At 46.5% G+C, this 18,972-nt stretch overlaps 2 protein-coding genes across 2 annotated transcripts in view; one reads left to right on the top strand and one right to left on the bottom strand.

Moving 5' to 3' along the window:
• The first annotated feature begins 2,522 nt into the window (after positions 1-2,522).
• On the top strand, positions 2,523-10,171 carry LOC104635376 (retinol dehydrogenase 12). Its single transcript, XM_075754188.1, has 7 exons — positions 2,523-2,661; positions 3,438-3,556; positions 4,373-4,528; positions 4,846-4,950; positions 5,353-5,562; positions 6,501-6,690; positions 8,656-10,171. Exons 1-7 carry the CDS (start codon positions 2,564-2,566, stop codon positions 8,756-8,758), a joined length of 981 nt encoding a protein of 326 aa, XP_075610303.1. The 5' UTR covers positions 2,523-2,563; the 3' UTR covers positions 8,759-10,171.
• A 705-nt stretch (positions 10,172-10,876) lies between these two features.
• Positions 10,877-18,972, bottom strand: part of ZFYVE26 (zinc finger FYVE-type containing 26) — a 51,417-nt gene continuing 43,321 nt past the window's right edge. The window contains 5 exon segments of the mRNA XM_075754187.1: positions 10,877-13,282; positions 14,400-14,444; positions 15,258-15,440; positions 17,381-17,440; positions 17,984-18,125. Coding sequence (XP_075610302.1) covers positions 13,073-13,282; positions 14,400-14,444; positions 15,258-15,440; positions 17,381-17,440; positions 17,984-18,125 — 640 coding nt within the window. The 3' untranslated portion in view covers positions 10,877-13,072.

Below are 18,972 nucleotides of genomic sequence, written 5' to 3'. Positions count from 1 at the left end.
GCGACGGGGCTGTCGGCGACGCCACCCGGCGGTCACCGGCGCCAAGGCCCATCAGGCGCTGAGCCGGACTGCCCCGAGAAGAGGAGGGGGCCTCGTGGCGCGCACTGCCTGCTGGGAGTTGTAGTCCCTCTGGGGACGCAGCACCCGAGCCCAGCATGCGACGCAGCGGTTGGAGGAGGGAGGGGTGCGAGGGGGCAACGCCGCTCCGTGCCCCGGGCCTTTTATCTCTTATGCTCTCTGGTAAAGGCGACAGCGAGCACCGCTGAACCCGCCACCGCGTTTCTCCCAGCCCTCAACACGTGCTTACGTACACATGTACATAATTTCATATGTTTTGCTAGGGTTAATATCATCAACTTTGGCATGAGGTTATGAAAATTATTCAAAAAGTCTTTAATAGTCAGACCAGTTGTCCCCAGGGCATTCAGCCCCCTGAGCTGGAAGACAGGGATGGTGAGCAGAATAAACCCCCCATAATCCAGGAGGAAGCAGTTAACGACCTACTATGTCACCTGGACACTCACAAGTGTATGAGGCCAGATGGGATCCACCCAAGAGTTCTGAGGGAGCTGGCACAGGAGCTTGCCAAGCCACTCTCCATTTATCAGCAGTCCTGGTTAACAGGGGAGGTCCCAGATGACTGGAGGCTTGCCAATGTGACGCCCATCTACGAGAAGGGCTGGAAGGAGGATCCGGGGAACTACAGGCCTGTCAGCCTGACCTTGGTACCGGGGAAGATTATGGAGTGGTTCATCTTGAGTGCGCTCACCAGGCATGTGCAGGACAACCAGGGGATCAGGCCCAGCCAGCATGGGTTCATGAAAGGCAGGTCCTCCTTGACCAACGTGATCTCCTTCTATGACCAGGGGACCCGCTTAGTGGATGAGGGAAAGGCTGTGGATGTTATCTACCTGGACTTTAGTAAAGCCTTTGACACTGCCTCCCACAGCATTCTCCTGGAGAAAGCTGGCAGCTCATGGCTTAGACAGGTGCACTCTTTACTGGGTAAAAAACTGGCTGGATGGCCGAGCCCAGAGAGCTGTGGTGAACGGAGTTAAATCCAGCTGGCGGCTGGTCACAAGCGGTGTTCCTCAGGGCTCAGTCTTGGGGCCAGTCTTGTTTAATATCTTCTTCATCAATGATCTGGATGAGGGGGATTGAGTGCGCCCTCAGTAAGTTTGAAGATGACACCTAATTGGGCGGGAGTGTTGATCTGCTCGAGGGTAGGAAGGCTCTGCAGAGGGATCTGGACAGGCTGGATCAATGGGCCGAGGTCAACTGTATAGGGTTTAACAAGGCCAAGTGCTGGGTCCTGCACTTGGGTCACAACAACCCCATGCAACGCTACAGGCTTGGGGAAGAGTGGCTGGAAAGCTGCCTGGCAAAAAAGGACCTGGGGGTGCTGGTCAATAGGCAGCTGAACGTGAGCCAGCCGTATGCCCAGGTGGCCAGGAAGGCCAACAGCATCCTGGCTTGCATCAGAAATAATGTGGCCAGCAGGAGTAGGGATGTGATCATGCCCCTGTACTCAGCACTGGTGAGGCTGCACCTCGAATACTGTGTTCAGTTTTGGGCCCCTCACTACAGGAAAGACATTGAGGTGCTGGAATGTGTCCGAAGAGCAATGAAGCTGGTGAAGGGACTGGAGCACAAGTTTCATGAGGAGCGGCTGAGGGAACTGGGACTGTTTAGCCTGGAGAAAAGGAGGTTGAGGGGAGACCTTCTCGCTCTCTACAACTGCCTGAAAGGAGGTTGGAGCCAGATGGGTGTCAGTCTCTTCTCCCAAGTAACTAGCGAAAGGACAAGAGGAAATGGCCTCAAGTTGTGTCAGGGGAGGTTTAGATTGGATATTAAGAAAAATTTCTTCACCAAGAGTGCTCAAGCATTGGAACAGGCTGCCCAGAGAGGTGGTGGAGTCACCATCCCTGGAGGTGTTCAAAAAAAGTGTAGACGTGGCACTTCGGGACATGGTTCAGTAGGCATGGTGGTGTTGGGTTGATGGTTGGACTTGGTGATCTTAGAGGTCTTTTCCAACCTTAATGATTCTATGATTCTATGAAAATGTATTTTGAATGTCTTTCCAGAGAGCCACTGGTCTTTCTCTTCAGATATTTCTCGCCTTATTAATTGGAAAGTGCAATTAAACTGGCAGTTTCAGATTGTTCTGAGAGCTCCGGTAGAGTCGTACGCTGCCCAGGGAAAAAAAAAGCAGCAGGCTGCTAGCATAGAGCCAGCCGGCTTCCTACTGCCAGCGGTTATTCCCAGCGGGGGCACGCCCGCGGCAGGGAGCAGGACCCGCTGGCTGTCCGGTGCGAGAGGCCCGGGGAGCAGCCGGCACGACCCGGTGAACAGACCGACAGTGCCTGAGCCAAGAGGGGCGCCAGGTGCGCGCTCTACTGCGCGCGGCACAGCGCCGCGCACGGGTCCCGGTGCCGCGGGAGGGGCGGGGCCGGGGCGGGGCCGGGGCGGGGCCGAGACGGGGCGGGGCCGGGGCCGGGGCCGGGGCCGGGGCCGGGGCCGGGGCGGGCCGGCCGCTGCTGAGGGCCGGACACCGGCAGCGTGCATGGAGCGGGCGGCGGCGATGCTCACCTGCTGGGGAGCCGCTCTGGGGGCTGCCGTCTCCGTCCCCGTTCTCCTTCTCGTGGCAGCGCCCTACATCAGGTGCGTCTTACCGAGCGCGGCCCTGGTTTTTCGCGGGCGTACGAGTAGCGGCGGGTGCGGGCGGGCAGACCCGGCGTGCGCCGCGTCTCACGGCGGCCAGGTCTGCTGCTTTGTTTGTTGGTTTGACGGGCGTAAGAATAAAACTGATTCCTTTTCTCTAGCCCGCGCTGGGGTCGGGGGCTCACGTTTCCGAGCTCCAGCGCCTCAGTAACCCTAGGGCGCTCACGACAGGAGCTGGGGTGCTCCTGGGGCTCGGCTCAGCTCTTGCACTGCCGGCGGCGCGTGGCTCGGTGGCCTCCCGCAGCCTCGGACCTCCCGGAACTTACTCCGGGGTCCGTCCGGGGCCACCGAGCCGGCGGGACGCGGAGAGAGGCGGCCGGGGTGCCCGGGGGGCGGAGCCTGTCTTCGCCTCACGGCGCCGCGGCGGAGCTCGTTGGCCAAGTCTCCAGAGTTGACGACGGCAGCCAATGGGAACCGTGGCCCCACTTGACGCAAGGGCGGGCCGGCGGGTCCGTGCTCGGGCCGGTGTTTGTAAAGCGGGGGGGGGTGAGGGGATTTGGAGGGCGAGTTCCCGGTGACCCGGTCACGACACGATCGTGATCGACTGCTTCAGGTAACGACGCCCGTGAGTCCCCGGGGTCCTGAGCGCAGCGGTCAGCCCCACCGTTGGGGCAAACCGCGGGGCTCTGGGTGCACAGCCCTGAGCCGAGTCCCCTGAGGAGGGATGCTGCCCTTGGTCCTCGTCCCGTCGTGACTGCTGCCGCCCTCTCTTGCAGGAGGTATGTCGCTGGAGGACAGTGCAAGTCAACAGCTAGGCTGGAGGGGAAGGTGGTGATAATCACAGGAGCCAACACAGGCATTGGGAAGGAGACCGCCAGAGACCTCGCACGAAGAGGCAAGTCACTGGCCTTCATCAGCAGGCGTCCCTGTGCGGCTGATGCGTGTGCACCTGTGTGTCAGTAGTCCCTTTTCTGGATCGACAGGAGGAGCGTTTTATGCTTACATTTAAGTGACTTGGATTCCAAAGTTATTTCAGACAAGCCCAAGTGTTGCTCCTCCAGAGGCTGTAACCACTGAGGTGCAAGTGCCCAGTTCCTCCCAGCTGGTTTCATTGCTTGAACTCCAAAAATGTGCCTTGTGACATGAAAATGCTCTGCACTGCAACCATTTTGAGAAGAGTGAGGAAGTTCCTGGTATCACTGGGTTCTGCTTGTGTGAAGCTGGGAACTGACATAGGTCCACTGCTGTGTGCTTGAGTTATTCGTGTTTCAAGCTAATTTGGTTTACATGCTTTTTGGGTAACTGATAAGGAGATTACACTACCTGTTCGCAATCCGTTTAGCAGTTACTCTGGCTGGAATCCACGTATCTTCATGTGCTCCTTGCTTGACACTCCCATTATAGGGGCAGATATAACCCTAACATACCAGTCTTGTGGTACATGCTCCTGATATGGGAGAACCTTGACAGAGGCACTTGAGATGTGCATTTTCCTGGTCTGAAAACAGCTTTGAGCTGGATCGGAGCTAACAACATAGTAGGAAAGGCTTTATCTCTCCCAACTGCTCCCCTGACTTGATGCTAATTCCCTAAAGAAACAATACATTTTTTGTAAGTATGGTGTGTAGTCAGCCTGCTTGTCATAGCCCTGATCATCCAATGTGCTCCCAGTGATTTCAGCTTCTGTTCCTGCTTTCCCCTCCCCTTGCAGGTGCGAGGGTGATTGTCGCGTGCAGAGACATAACGAAGGCAGAGGCTGCAGCCAGTGAAATCCGAGCTGAGACTGGGAACCAGCAAGTCATTGCGAAAAAACTGGACTTGGCTGATACAAAGTCCATCCGGGAGTTTGCTGAGAAATTTCTAGCAGGTACAGTCTCTAGATCCTTCTTTTCAGTGAGACTATTTTACCAAGGACTGCTGTCCACTGCTCTAGCAAATGCCAAATCCCTGACCTGCATATCTCTGTACTGTGTTGGGTACTGTGGTTCTAGGCAGGGGGTTGTCAGAGGCCATGAGCTAGTTTGTGGTAGGAGACTTACCCTTATTTTATTGAGGCAATGTGGCTGCAGCTCAGACAGGTGTGGGGTTTGGTTTTGGTTTTTTTTTTTTTGCTGACTTGTGCTGCTGCCTTGTCTGTCTTCGCTCTCTGTTTTCCTGTTTAAGGATGTCTGTTGTGTGTTGCAGAGGAGAAGGAACTTCATGTTCTCATTAATAATGCTGGGGTAATGTTATGCCCTTACTCCAAGACTGCTGATGGCTTTGAGATGCACCTGGGAGTCAATCATCTTGGTAAGGCCAGCGGAATGTTTGCATTCACTATCTGTGGTGAAATGCCAGAGGAAAATCCTGCTTTCAGATTTTTCTCTTCCTCCATCTTGGGGAAGGATGGAAGGCCAGAGTTACAGTTCTGGGGATGCAATGCAATGTGTTTGCTTATCGTGGACCCAGTTTAAGTATCTGTACGTGTTACCTGGGACATTGGAAACATATGACAGCTCTGGCTTTTTGAAGGTGAGGAGCAGAACTTAATGGCCCCCAAAAAGTTTAGCTGTTGATTCAGGGGGGTTGTCTTTTCCCTGGACTTCATGCAGGCAGCAGTAAGATGTAACATGTAAGTAATATGTTGAAAGTACTTTAAAATTCCAGCAGTGGAGCCCTTCAGAGAAGGATGACATTTCCTCTCATCTCTAGGTCATTTTCTGTTGACCTTCCTATTGCTGGAGTGTCTGAAGCAGTCTGCCCCAGCCCGCATAGTGAACGTGTCCTCACTGGCTCATCACGGAGGCCGAATCCGCTTCCACGATCTCCATGGTGAGAAGAGCTACAATCGGGGCCTCGCCTACTGCCACAGCAAATTGGCTAATGTGCTCTTCACCCGGGAGCTGGCAAGGCGGCTGCAAGGCAAGTCCCAGCGGAGAGCAGAGTGTTCTTCTGCTTGGTTTTTGAGCACCATGAGTGAGGAGGGTGGATTGAAGAAAAGTCTGGAAATTGGCTACATAGAAACGAAATAGTTAGAGGCAAGGGTCGCTGACAGCTCTTTGATGCAGGAAGAAAATATCTCCTGTCTGTGGAACCAGGAGACTTAAAGCACTAATTGTCTTTACAGCAGCAGGGCAGAGGAGTTCAGTAGCCTGGCACAGCTGAATGGATTTCTTTCATGCTTGTAAAAAAAAAAAAACAAAACCCCCCCCAACCCCCCCCCCCCCCAAAATCTAGCTGCATCCACACAGACAATTGTGGTATGTGGCTGGAAGCTGTATAAACAGAAGGAGCTGGACTACAATTGCAGTCTGCAATGGAAAAGCTGAGGGATACTCGGCTGCCTTAAGTGTCAATGGCTGAAAAAACAGAAGGAGCTGGACTACAATTGCAGTCTGCAATGGAAAAGCTGAGGGATACTCAGCTGCCTTAAGTGTCAATGGCCTGTAAAATAGAAGCATAGGACTAGGCAGTACTTCTTATGTCATAGTATTTGTCACAGGCATGTCATTCAGTTCTTTTCATAAACGTAAGTAGTACTGTCTTCTCTAGGAAATTAGTATTAGAGTAAATCAAAAGAAGCTGGTCTTCTCAAAAACCTGATGGAAACTGCTGCTGTTTTAGCATCCAAGCCTTCTAGCACATTGTTTTGCAGAAGGCATGTAGTGACTGCAGTGTTTGGAAGGGAGTGGGGGGTGATCCAGCAACCAGTAACTACCGAGAATTTCACTTACTTTCCCTGTATCTATGCCTAGACTCCTCCTTTATCTGCAGGTAGAATAGAGGAGTATATTACCCTTTTTTTTTAAAGGCAGTTTGATGCATGCAGATTTGTCCTGGACTACTTTCTTTTGCCATAGGCACTAAAGTCACAGCAAACGCTCTCCATCCTGGTTCTGTCCATTCTGAACTGGTCCGGCACTCGTTTGTAATGACGTGGCTGTGGAAGATATTCTCATTCTTCTTGAAGACACCTCAGGAAGGAGCTCAGACCAGTGTCTACTGTGCAGTAGCAGAAGAGCTAGACTCTGTGACAGGACAGTATTTCAGGTGGGTGCAAGCTGATGGAGTGATGTGCTGTGGAAGGCAGCCTTGTTGGGCTGAGGAAAATGAGACTTAGTGTCATTCTTCATTAAGAAGGGACTGAGTAAGAGGCTGGCTGATAAGATTGAGGGTGACAAATACTAGAGCATTACCCCTTCCAGGTCTGTTGCAGTGGATATTGTGTTAGAAGAAACCTCTGACCTGTGCAACGCTTCACACAATAGCAGGTCCTTCAGCACTAGGAATACCACTGTACTCAAAGTGCCGGAGTGGCTGTCACATGCTCAGAGCTCTAATCCTGATCTGCCTGAGATGGGAAAATAGCTCTGTCTAGTTAATAAGGTCACCTGAGGCAATCCTGGGAAGACCACTCTGGTTCTTTTTGTAGTTTTACCCCACTGGAGCAGGAAGGGGCCTGTGCTGCCAGGGAGCTGGGAGGGCTGATGGTGCTTACAGAGTGAGGAGGTGACATTTTCAGGACTGGCATGTGACAAAATGACTTGATTTGTCAGTGTGACAGACCCACCAGCTGGAAGGGGCTCCTGCTAGGGTGCTTATCATTCTGTCCTGCCTACTGTCTTTTGTAGCTCCTGCTACAAACCCTGTTGTTTATTGACATCTTTGACTTACTCTGGGACCCTGCATAATCATGCCTTTTCCCCCCATCAAGACTATAGCCCAGAGCAGTTCCAAGTCATCATCATCATCCTAGATTTGAAGTCTGCCCTTTGAATAGCTTTTGTTCAGCTGTGTCTGTCAGCTTCTCACTCTGTGTAGAGCAGTGTAACAATACTGGTTTTGGGAAATGAACACAAAAAGGTGTCTTTTTTTTTTTATTCACTTGGGTACTGTTGGAGCCTTTGCTTCTTTGCAGAGCTTTCCTCTTGTGACATCTGACCAGATTAGTCTCTGTAATGACTTTGTCTGCTCTTCACTTGGGAGTTTGTACCATCTTAAGCAGACTTGAATGTATAAATAGATTTCTTAATCATCCAAGGAAGATTGTCTGTCCCAGGATATAAGTGGAGAATTTATGTGCTGGAATACAAAAAAATTTGGTGGATTTTAAACTCAAAAAAGAAAGGAGTTTTGGACTTGGTGGGAAATAAATAGCTTAAACAGTAATTCACAATTTACATTGGACTAGCCTAAAATTCTTTTCACTTTCCAGGCAATAGAATATAAAGCACAAGTACAGGCATTAAGAAAAGAATTTGCATGCTACAGCAAGACAGGTGGAGTCCACCAGAGTAATTTCAGGAACCTGAGAGACTGTGCACTTGCAGCTCTAAAAATACTAGGCTGGACAGAAATCTTACGAGATGCAATTTCCTCTGTTCTCTTAAACTCCCAGGTTATTGAGCATCTAGAGTTACAGATGAGAACACACGATCTCTGTTCCAGACAGAATGCTGTCTGATTGCAGGAGCTGAGAAGACAGGAGCCACAGTCCAGAGGCTAATGGAAAAGGGGATAACCATACACGGTTATTACAGTGTTGTTATCCTGGGGCAGCTTTGCCCTTCATGCAGTGGCAATATAGTGAGATGAATAGTTTAGAATGAAGAGCTGTTTGAGTGGCTGTTTTGTAGTGTTTGCTCCTGAAAAAGCTTGGTTAGTGTTTATAGCCCTTTTTAGTGGTAGTAATGAGAATGTACACTGAAGACTATAAATAGAATGTATATAGGTTTCTTTAAGAGTTGAGACAACAGGTAGAGCTAGACTTGCTTGCCAGTTCTTGGTGCTGTGGGGGAAGACTCTTCCTTAGCCAGTTCGAAAGAAAGCTTCCTCAAGGTGGTGTAGCACCAGCCCTTGCTCATTTGCTAGATAGCCTTCCACCCCTCTTCAATCAGTCTTGGAGTTAAGCTGATAGAAAACAACTCCCTTATCTTACCACAGACATCGCAGCGTGCTAATGCAGGTGGAGATCTTTGACTTAAAAAATAAAAATAAAAAATATTCCTCTTACAGTGATTGCCAGCCAGCATACATATCTCCATGGGGTCGGGATGATGAGACAGCAAAGAAGCTCTGGAGCGTGAGCTGTGAGCTCCTTGGCATCCAGTGGGACTGAGCAGCGTGGACCTCAAGTGCGTATCAGGCTAAGCCCAGCGATTCCTCTCCTGGGAAGAGCACTGCTAAGAGACCTCCAGCCTAGAATGCTGATACTTCAGCAGCCCTCATGATGGCTCTATGAACACAAACTAATGTGAATTTCTGGAATATTACACTTAGGGATTGAGATTAGTAAGCAACCAGTCCCCCTTCCTAGCTGAAGAATTACAGTATGATGCAGGGAGCAACCTTTGCTTGGTATCTCACACAACAGCCAGAGGCTACTGTTCTCTGGCTTTAGAATAGAAATGGAGGTTGCAGTCTTAGGTTTAGATTATGAAGTAACAAAGAATTACTTTAATTTTTTTTTCCCCTAACAGTAATAGTAAAAAGGTAGGACTCCAAACTTATGATCTATGAGGTTATTTTCAGTTCCTACTATTTGACCTGGCAGAGTGAAAGTACTTTAGGATATTAGATTCTCTGGCAGTTACATGCAATACAAATGCTCTCAAACACACAGAAACAGGTGCTGGCCTTTTTGTGCAAAGCATTAAGCAATTTTTTAAAGTGGAATCAATTCTTTTTTCCCCCCATCTATAATCTCTGTAACAAGCTGGACTTGCAGTAAGTTAACTGAGTCTTGGCTTATCTTTTGAGAACCCAGGTCTCAGTGCAGGTGGCTGGGAGGTTAAAAGCTACAGGAGTGCTACAATCTTATTTTAAAAAATTAACATCTCTCCTGGGAAGCATTGAGCAAAGATGGTGTAAATGTCACAATAAACCCCCCCCAGCTGCACTTTAAACAACTTTACAACCTAGAAAAGAGAGCAGAATGAGTAAAGAACATCTCAACTATGTTAAAAAACATTGAACAACTTCAGCTGAGACTTTAGTTTTAAATGACAGCAAACTACCTAGAGCTAAACAGCTGAAGCAGAGGTCGGGACTATGTTGGTATCACGGTCAAGTTAGCTACAGGACAGGAAAGTAAGACTTGCACAGAAATCCTTACGTTTGCCCAACAGTTACTGGCCTTGGCTGGCCAATGCTGCCAGCCTTGCCTTGCCATGCCGCTTGTGCTTCCAAAAGGCAGCTGGGTCACTCCATGTAGTAGGGACTGCTCCCTTGGAACTCGAGTGCTACTCTGGTGCAAACTGCTAGAGTGTGATCCACAGGCAAAGATTATTTCTGAAGGAGTGAAGCAGTTAGAAGACAAGCGCTACAGCTCATAGAATTATCTTCTGATTCTGAAAAAAAAAGTTCAGAAGCTTTTGGACCTGCATGTGAGTGTGCCACTGTGACCAACTGCCAGTTTTTGGGAAACAAATGCTAATTTTACAATTAATTCTTTCTGTCTGAACGCTATCTATGCAGATCAGTCCTGTGCTACCTCTGAGCAATACTAAATAAAGCCATTTTCTTTTTACAACAGGAGACCATACCTTCCTTCAGACATGCTGAATCAGTTTATTTAGTGTTGCTGTTCTCCACACCTGCCTTACTAATGTAGAGAACTCAGTTTGGGTTACAGTTTAAAGTCCCTTTGGGTTTCTCCCTGTCACTCTACCTTTTTTCCTCCCTCTTTACACTTCATCTTGCGTATGAAGCTAAATCCACAACTACAACGTACAGGTAGTGTATTGGCTCTGGCTGGAATATTTTGCCCTTGCAGGTCAGTGCTCTTCTCAAAGATGTCTGATTGTAGATTTAACATAAGACATAGAACTACACATCTCCACAGCCATCCCCACGCTCTTTTTGACCTTGGGCAAGTAATTTATACCTTCTTCTAGGCTGATCTGTAAAATGAGGGAACTAAAGCTCATTTAGCCATCTCAAAGGGAGGCTTGTAAGGGAGAGTTAGATTAACTTGCAAAGCTCTCTAAAGAGGATTACTCGTCTGTGAGAGTACATGCATGAGGCTGAGCTAGCTACCTAGCTACTGGGAGGACTTCTAAAGATGTGATATTCCATCTCATCTAAGTGTTGAGGACATCATATAGCAGAGAGAGATTTTGCATGACAGAACAATTCTCCCCCTTCTAATTACTCTGCTAAGCACAGCCAAAAGCAAAATACAGATCTAGAAAGAGATTGCCAGCTATACTGAGATAAAAAGCAAACAGAAGACATGTTAACAGTCATAATACTTTATTCTCTTTTTTCATTGTAAACAAACCTTGGTCATTAATAGATAAGTTCTTTTTAATTGGCAGTACTCAGTCCCTTTTTGATGCTCAAAAATTCAAAGCCCCTTGATAATTGCACTATTCGTGACACAAGGCAGTTAGTCAGGATCAGAACTCCAGTTCTGCTGGTAAGAGAAAGACCCCTACAATTCCAGGTTAAGAACATCAAATGACAACAAACACTACTATATAAAGTGCATCAGGTACAGTGCAAAGAGGTCAGGAAGAAAGGCAGGTACAGAACTGACTGGTCTGCATGGCAAACTCCACTCTGTCCTCTATACAGCTGAAGGAACTTGAGCAGAAAAGTAGGTATTGCAGCAATGCACAAACCCATGAACAGTAAAACCTCCTCCCCACAATGAGAGATTTGGAAATGATCGCAGGCATGGATAGTGTCACGTTTTAGGATTAGCCTAGCAGCTGTACTCTGATGGAAAGCTAGGTCAGTCTGGCGAGGAAAACAAAAGCAGCTTTCATTAGTACTGCTCACTAATAAGATAATGCAAATCTGTGGTCAGGAGATTCTGAAAGCTAAATGTGGTCATTTCTGACTGCTTTGCTCTGAGACATTTCTAACCCTGCTCTAGTGAGCGGAGCACCTCCAAGAGAGGTGTTTATGTCAGTGGGAGACTGCTCGTGAAACACTAATGGAGATGGACCAAGTCCTCTCCAAGACCATACAAGTCTGTTCTGTCACTACAGCGAGCTTGGGGATAGTGCAACACTCTTATTTGACAGTCTCAATTATTTTATGTACTAAAACTATTTACAGTTATATTACACTTCAGAAAACCTGTTGTTTCTTTTGAACAACTAAACTTTTTAAACAAAAAGAGTGAACTAGTTTTCCTACCTCTTGTGCTGAAATACATGTAAATGGCAAACACAAACTCTTGTGGAGTGCCACGTTTTGTTCTGTTTCTTTTTGAAGGTCCTACTACTGTCTACCTTTCTTCTGCCCATTTCTCATATCTCAGTCACAGCTGCAGAGAAGCAGCTGCTTTTTTCAGCATCCCTGAACACAACCATTACACAAAGATTCCTGCTTTTTTAGAAAAACCTAATGCTTCTAGAGCAAAGCCTGTCAATAGAGTCTATACAGTATGTCCAGTTAATAAAAAATTAGTCTGGAGTTCTATTGTACCTGACAGGGGCAGATTATTCTGGTAAGAAACAAATCCCTGTGTGACAGGGATACAGACCCCCTGTTGAATTTTACCACAGCTTGCTTGATCCATATTTTCTGCTCTACCTGACAAAAAACTGTGGAAGTTTACTGGCAACTGTTCAGTGATAAAGCTGCATTGCAACAACTAATTGGATATTACCATAGCAAAGAAAGAACTATGGGATTTTGAAACTATTTTAAAGGATTACTTTTCCTTTGTACTCCCCTTATAGGATATGCCCTTTGTAACTTCATCCATCTAGTAAGGGCTCGAGTGCCATATGTATGGCACATGTCAGACAGTATGACTGCTAAGTAGAAACCTGCCATGAAGAATCAGTTCCTACCTTTTCAAACAAACTAAATGAATTGGGCACATTGTACTAGTGGGGGGAAAAAAAAAAAAAAAAAAAAGAAGAGTAGCAATGGTTTGTATAGAGGCTTAAAAAAAATCTCTGACTTTCAGTCTTTGTAAAAGAAGGTCTCTCCAATCTTGACAAAGTTTACAGGAAACCCATAATTACAAAAAGTTGATACTCTAGGCTATGTTGGGTTGATAAGAATTTTCTGTCCTCTCTATATAGGTTTTCTGGATTAAAAATAAAAAAACCCCATACAATAAAGTTCAGTGCCTTAAAAAAAAAAATCAACCAAAAAACCCCCCAAACTAGAAATAGAAGTGCTCTCTTCCATACACTTAAATTCTTGCTTGTTCAGTTTGAAACTACCCCCCTCCCCCCCATCAAAAAGATAGCCAAAAAACACCCTGAGGTAGTGACTGTTTGTCAAAATACAAGTCTGGCACTTGTAATTTAGTTCCCTTCCTTTCACCGGAGGCACATTAGCAGCATCCATTTGCCATCAACATCAGTCAAGAGACTTCCATTTCACCAAGAGATTGCTGAACCACACGCCTTTAAGCTGTCATGAAGCCTTCCCCTTCCGTATGATGGTGAACGTCAATTACTTACTACTTCCTAGCACCCTGGGGCAGCCGATTTCTCATTTTGGGCTGGTGCACCGAGAGCCATTGGGCACAGATGGCCTTCACAACGTCATCGCCGCTGTTCTCAGCCAGCTGTCGCACATGCTGGACTAGCTGCACTGCTCTGGTCTTCTCCTGCCTCACCGAGACCAGATAGGCAGAACGCAACTTGTTGCACATCACATAGGCCTGGATCTGAAGCAAAAGAGGAAGTCAGAACTTGGTTAGAAAGCTGTAGTAAACTAACAGGACAAGCTTAAGCAAGGATTCACTGGAAATACATAGTTCAGAAGCCCGGTGAAGAAGGTAGTAGCAGCATATTATGAAGCAGAGTATGGCATGGAGCAGGTCCCAATGTAAAAGACAGATAGACAGCTGTATTTTATTAAGTTTGTCTCTTGTAGAAACTCCTTCACTGCATCACCATGAAATCAGCATCAGGAATCCTATCTTGTGCATTGATTTACCATATCCTCAGAGCAAAGAGTCTACACCAGTCGTTTTCTTCCATTGCTGGTTCTAGAACAGCTCACATCTCTCAGTGATAGATCTTACATAAAGGCAGCATGAAAAGCCCATTTTTCAATCTACATACAACAGTGAGTTTGTCAGTTGGAGCAGGACAGAGGATAGTCACACATCTTAAGATTTTATTCCCAGCTATGCCACTCAGGATCTACGCCAATCCACAAACGCTGAGCCACAGCCTCTTCATCTATAAACATGCATCTACAGTTCACATATTTATCTGTGACTGTCCAGTGGCTTGGCCGGCTGGTATGAAAGCTAACAAAGAAACCAGGTAGTTTAGGCCTCTAAGAAAAAATGTGTATCAGAATTGGAGAAGTTTTATCATTTAACTGTCGATCACAATGGAAATAGTATAATCCTGAAACAATAAGCTGAAATGGTCATCTTGGAGGTATGTTGATCCTCATTAGCTGTCTGCCATTAATAGAAACTTACGCACACTTACGTGAAAAGCTGGATAACAGTAACAACAAACCCACCAACAAGCCTCTCTGAAATACTTTCCTCCCACTATAACAAATGCCTAGCCCTCACTCTGAGGGCCGTCAAGGAACTAATAGGGATAACATTAATCCGTACCTTCACGTCACAGCTCCACAGTCACAAACACCACAGCCTTGCGGAATTCACTGTGGTTTCTACAATCTAGAAAGTGGCCTTCAAAACTCTGGCTTGAGCGAGGATGAGAGCGAAGATGGTAAAATAGAGCATGTAGCCCACAGAGCAAGACTGGGCTGTTTAGGTCTTGCTAAAGCAGTTCCTCTACGGTACTTGTACTTACCTTGTTTTCATCACTGTCCATATCCTGAATCAGATTGTCGAGATCCTGTATTCAAAGAAGGGAAAAGGTGTTCATATTTAGTGTGACTATAGTTCGCAAATCTTTACCTCATCAGGGACCCAACCCCTGCACAGACGAAGGGGTGCTGAGATCACAGCTAGATGGTTACATTGATCCAATAGTGAGTGCTGCAGACATAGAAAATAAAGTCCAATTCTTCCCCTTACCACAGCTTCTCCTGCCTGCCACGTCTGTGGGGTATCCCCAGAGAATGCTATGAGCCCAGGAGTCCCCCATGGACATTGCTTGTGTTGCATGAAATGAATTTGTAGGTTCTCTGCACCCCAGCAGGAGTCGGCTCCTGTGGTCCACCCTGACCCCAGGGGTGGACTGTGTCCCTTAGCCTGATTAGTAGAACTTCATAGAGGGCACCTCCTTCCTTCACCGGGATGGAAAACACACTGTGGTAGGCAAAGGGAATCTTAAAATTATTTCCTATGAAGGCAGGAGATTTCTGCCTCCACACATCTCTGTGTTAGCCAGGGAAACCTCATTGAAGGGAACACGTCTCACCCCATTCAGGAGTATTTGGCAGGACCCTGTGAAGCAAAGGTTCTCTCCCCATCCTGGGTACTCATTTGGGAAGTGCAGGGTAGGAGCTCCCTATTGTTTCCTCTCAGTAACTTGCATAAGGCAAGCCACACACTCCCACCTTTAAACAATGCATGTAGTACAGAGCCAGCAGATACAAAGGACTCACTAAAAGAGCAGCACGGGCACCACAGGATGGTTTCCCTTTAGTCTGTGTTCTATATACTCGCGTTACTTCCAAAGAGTCACCATGCAGGATAGAATTACCTCAGCAGGAATGTTCTTGAACTCATTTAGACAGTTTAGGATAATGTTATCCCCATCATTTTTTGCTGCAACTCCAGACTCATTGACACACTTGAGGAGCTGCCGGATCTCACTGTACTTCTGCTGCTTCACCAGCTGCTTGGCCACTTTGCTGTACACTTCTGTAGCCTCCAGCTGGAAGTCCTAGAGGTAGTTGGAACATTAGAGCAACATGTTAAATGTTCTCAGCAGGTTTTCTCACAGGGAGTCTATACAACTGAGACAATCTCTCCTAAGGACAAAATACCACACCATGCTCCATAAACTCAAAGCTGTTTTGGGGGCCTCTGATTTTCCAGTCACCACTGCTCAGGGCCGGCTTAAAGCTTTTCTATAATCAGACTGGTAAAGCTCAATTTTCCTCAAGAACAAGAGCACTGTTACCACCTCCTTTTCAGGGGTGGCAAAAAATCGGGTTTATTTCTTCTGGCAAAAGATCTTTCCTACGTCCCTACTCACCTCTTCCTCACTTAGCAAGCTCCCACTATATTCCTCCAGCCACTCCACCAGCAGCCACCCTTTGTGTACCCCGAGAAACAGGAGGCAACTGACCATTGTACACCTCCCATATGAAGGAAGAGATGATAAAAGCTGCAGACTGATCTTGCCATGAATAAGGAAAGAAAAAAAAAAAGGAAGGAAACAGAAGTGATGTCAGGCAGCTGGACTTGCTGCTCTATTTTTACTAGGGGGTAGTGACTGCTGTTGCTGCTAAGTGCTATTTTTCTAAGGGTCTCCATCTCACTGCAAACAGGCATTCTGCCTTGTACATCCTGACGTGAGAGAAGGAGCAGGGCCTGCCATATCCATAAATACTCTTTCACTGTGCCACCTCTGTCCAGAAGCGGCCCTTCCTATCCCAGACAGGAGGCAACTGCAAACTATACTGCTTGAAACAGTATCTTTTAGCAGCTTGTACTGGGTTTGCATAGCAAGGTTTTGGTAGCGGGGGCGCTACAGGGGTGGCTTCTGTGAGAAGCTGCTAGATGCTGCCCCTATGTCAGATAAAGCCAATGCCAGCCGGCTCCAAGACAGACCCGCCATTGGCCAAGGTCAAGCCCATCAGCGACGGTTGTGGTGCCTCTGGGATAACTTAGTTAAGAAGGAAAGGAAAAAAACCCCAAACCCAAAACAAAACAACAAAAAACCCCAGCAGCATTTGCAGCCAGAGGGAGGAGTGAGAAGATGTGAGAGGAACAACTCTGCAGACATCAAGGTCAGTGCATGAGGGGGAGGAGGTGCTCCAGGCACCAGAGCGGAGATTCCCATGCAGCTGATGGAGAAGACCATGGTGAGGCAGGCTGTCCACCTGCAGCACATGGAGGACAATGGTGGAGCAGAGATTCCACCTGCAGCCTGTGGAGGACCCCACGCCAGAGCAGGCGGAGGCAACTGAAGGAGTGTCCTTATCTCAACCCAGGAGCCTTTCATTACATTTTCTCTCCCCTGTCCTGCTGAGGAGGGCAGTGATAGAGCGGCTTTGGTGGGCACCTGGCCTCTAGCCAGGGTCAACCCACCACACAGCTCCTAACATATGGATGAGAAACACACAGAAAAGTTTGGAGGCTCGTGAGCTATCCTGACTGATAACCACCTCAACTTCTACCCAGACATGAGGAAGTAGAAGTCCCCAGAGAGAGCTTCCAGTTAATAAGCTTTACTCTCTCATCCAGAAGAATAGTGCAGAGATAACCCTGGCCTTATTTATTCACTGTGTCTTTCACTGGCTATCATGAACTGCAGAGAGCTACCAAGTCAAAGCTCTCTACTCACATCTGTGATTGTGATTTGCCAGAGTTAAGTCACTGAACAAGGTGCACAGCAAGGGAAAAGCCGTACTTAGTTCTTTTGTAGGACCCAATTAGTTTGGAAGTGTCCTACTGAAGCAGCATCTTAATTTCCTTACCAAGCTGCCTTCAAATACATGGACATTTAAGACTTGAACTAGTGCCTTTTCTCATAGGAGGTTTTTCTTTTGGGGGATTAAATGACATTTTGCATGAAAAGTCTTTTGCTTAAACAATTGCTGCTTGCAGGAATTACTTTTGTAATAATAGTGCTTGTTATCTCAAGTTTTTCCATACCTGAAGGACTCTAAATGCAATCCCAAACCCCTCCTCAATGTTTTTGCCTTCCAACATGACCTGAAAAGAGAGGCATAGACACATTTAGGGATGCACATTCCTTTTTCATTACAAACAGTTAAATAATATTGCATTTCCAGATTTTGCCCAGAGGCCAAAAGACAATGCATTGCTTTAACAGAAAACAGCACCACCCCAACAAGAGCAGCAAATATTGGGTCTACTGTCACACAGTGATTCCCTGTGGAACATTGGGCAAGTTACAGATGGAGCTGAGCTGAAGTTAAGAAGGGTCAGAATAACGGCAGTATTTGCCTTGCTTCAAAACACAACAAAGTATATAGTCAAAAGGCCTATTTGTATTTGGGATCATCTGCCTCTGAAAGCTTGAACTTGGAGGAGAGGAACTCCAAGTTCTCACATGTTCTCTGCTGCTTTGAGGAAAAATATGATTTTTTCACGAACAGTAGGTTGCATACATGCCCAAGTAACCTGCCCATGAAAATACAAGAGGCTGCTCCAACCATGAGATGTTTCAACCTGTATATCAAGTTAGTATTGTTGACGAAAAAATAGAGCTGTGTTTGAAATAGCACTAAGTACCTTGCAAGCAACATCCATTTTCATATTATTGTTTCCAAAGAGTGTGGGCAAGGAGGAACCTGTCATTTGAGATGTTCCTGAGCTCTCACATCGATGCAGGAATTTTGTTACTTCCATCTGGAGATCAACTGTATTGATGTGCCTAGATAGAAGAAAAATTCTGATTTTATTTTGAAATAGAGAAAGCGTCAATTATTATTAGTGTGAACTAATTTCTTGAACATATTTCAAAATAAGACATATTTCCAAATAATAATTACATTATTTACTTTTTGACTTTGTCTTTCGTGTAGCCAAGTCTGCAGCAATGAGATACTTTTCAGATCTGTGCACTTAACATGCATCACAAGCTGAACATAAGCACTTGTTCACATTATTTCAAAGAAGTGAGCCAGAGAATCTGGATGCCAAATAAATATCTGTTCCCTCTTTTTCATCTCATCACACACACTTCCCCTCCCCACATTTAAGTTAGAGTATAGCCTAAAAGCAAGAAAGAAAAAAAACCCTAAGAAAACTAAGATATAAAAGCACAAGTACAAGAGAGATCAAGAGTACAAGGCAAATTTATACTTCAACTTTTGAATACACGGATTCAATTATGTCTGGCACCTATAACTTGTACATAGTTGGATGTTCTGAATTAACCCCAGTAGACAGCTAAGCACCACAAAGCTGCTTGCTTTGTGGAAAGGAAGAGTAAAAGCAAGAAAATTTGTGGATCAATATATAGTTGTCTATGCACTGTAGGGTTTTTGTTTGTTTTTAAATTAAAAGAAGCTAGATGATACATGGACTGATATTTTTAGTAGAAACAAGTGCTCATCTCTTAGGTTGGGTTGTTGGGGGAAAACGTAATGGGAATCCTATACTTGCAACTACATTAAAGTCAGATTTGGGTCAGGCACAGTTAGCATGTGTTAGCTAAAGCCAACTTAAACACAACCACTAAAAAAAAAAAAAAAGGCAAAAAACAAAACCAAAAGACA

Source organism: Balearica regulorum, chromosome 5 (assembly GCF_011004875.1).
Source record: "Balearica regulorum gibbericeps isolate bBalReg1 chromosome 5, bBalReg1.pri, whole genome shotgun sequence".
NCBI classification, from domain to species: Eukaryota; Metazoa; Chordata; class Aves; order Gruiformes; family Gruidae; genus Balearica; species Balearica regulorum.
This window is presented reverse-complemented; position numbering and strand designations above follow the sequence as displayed.

Coding starts and splice junctions, on each gene's coding strand:
- LOC104635376 (XM_075754188.1), top strand. CDS start 2,564: ATGGAGCGGGCGGCGGCGATGCTCACCTGCTGGGGAGCCGCTCTGGGG. Junction 3,557..4,372: donor CAGAGACCTCGCACGAAGAG/GCAAGTCACTGG, acceptor CTCCCCTTGCAG/GTGCGAGGGTGATTGTCGCG. Junction 4,951..5,352: donor CCTGGGAGTCAATCATCTTG/GTAAGGCCAGCG, acceptor TCTCATCTCTAG/GTCATTTTCTGTTGACCTTC.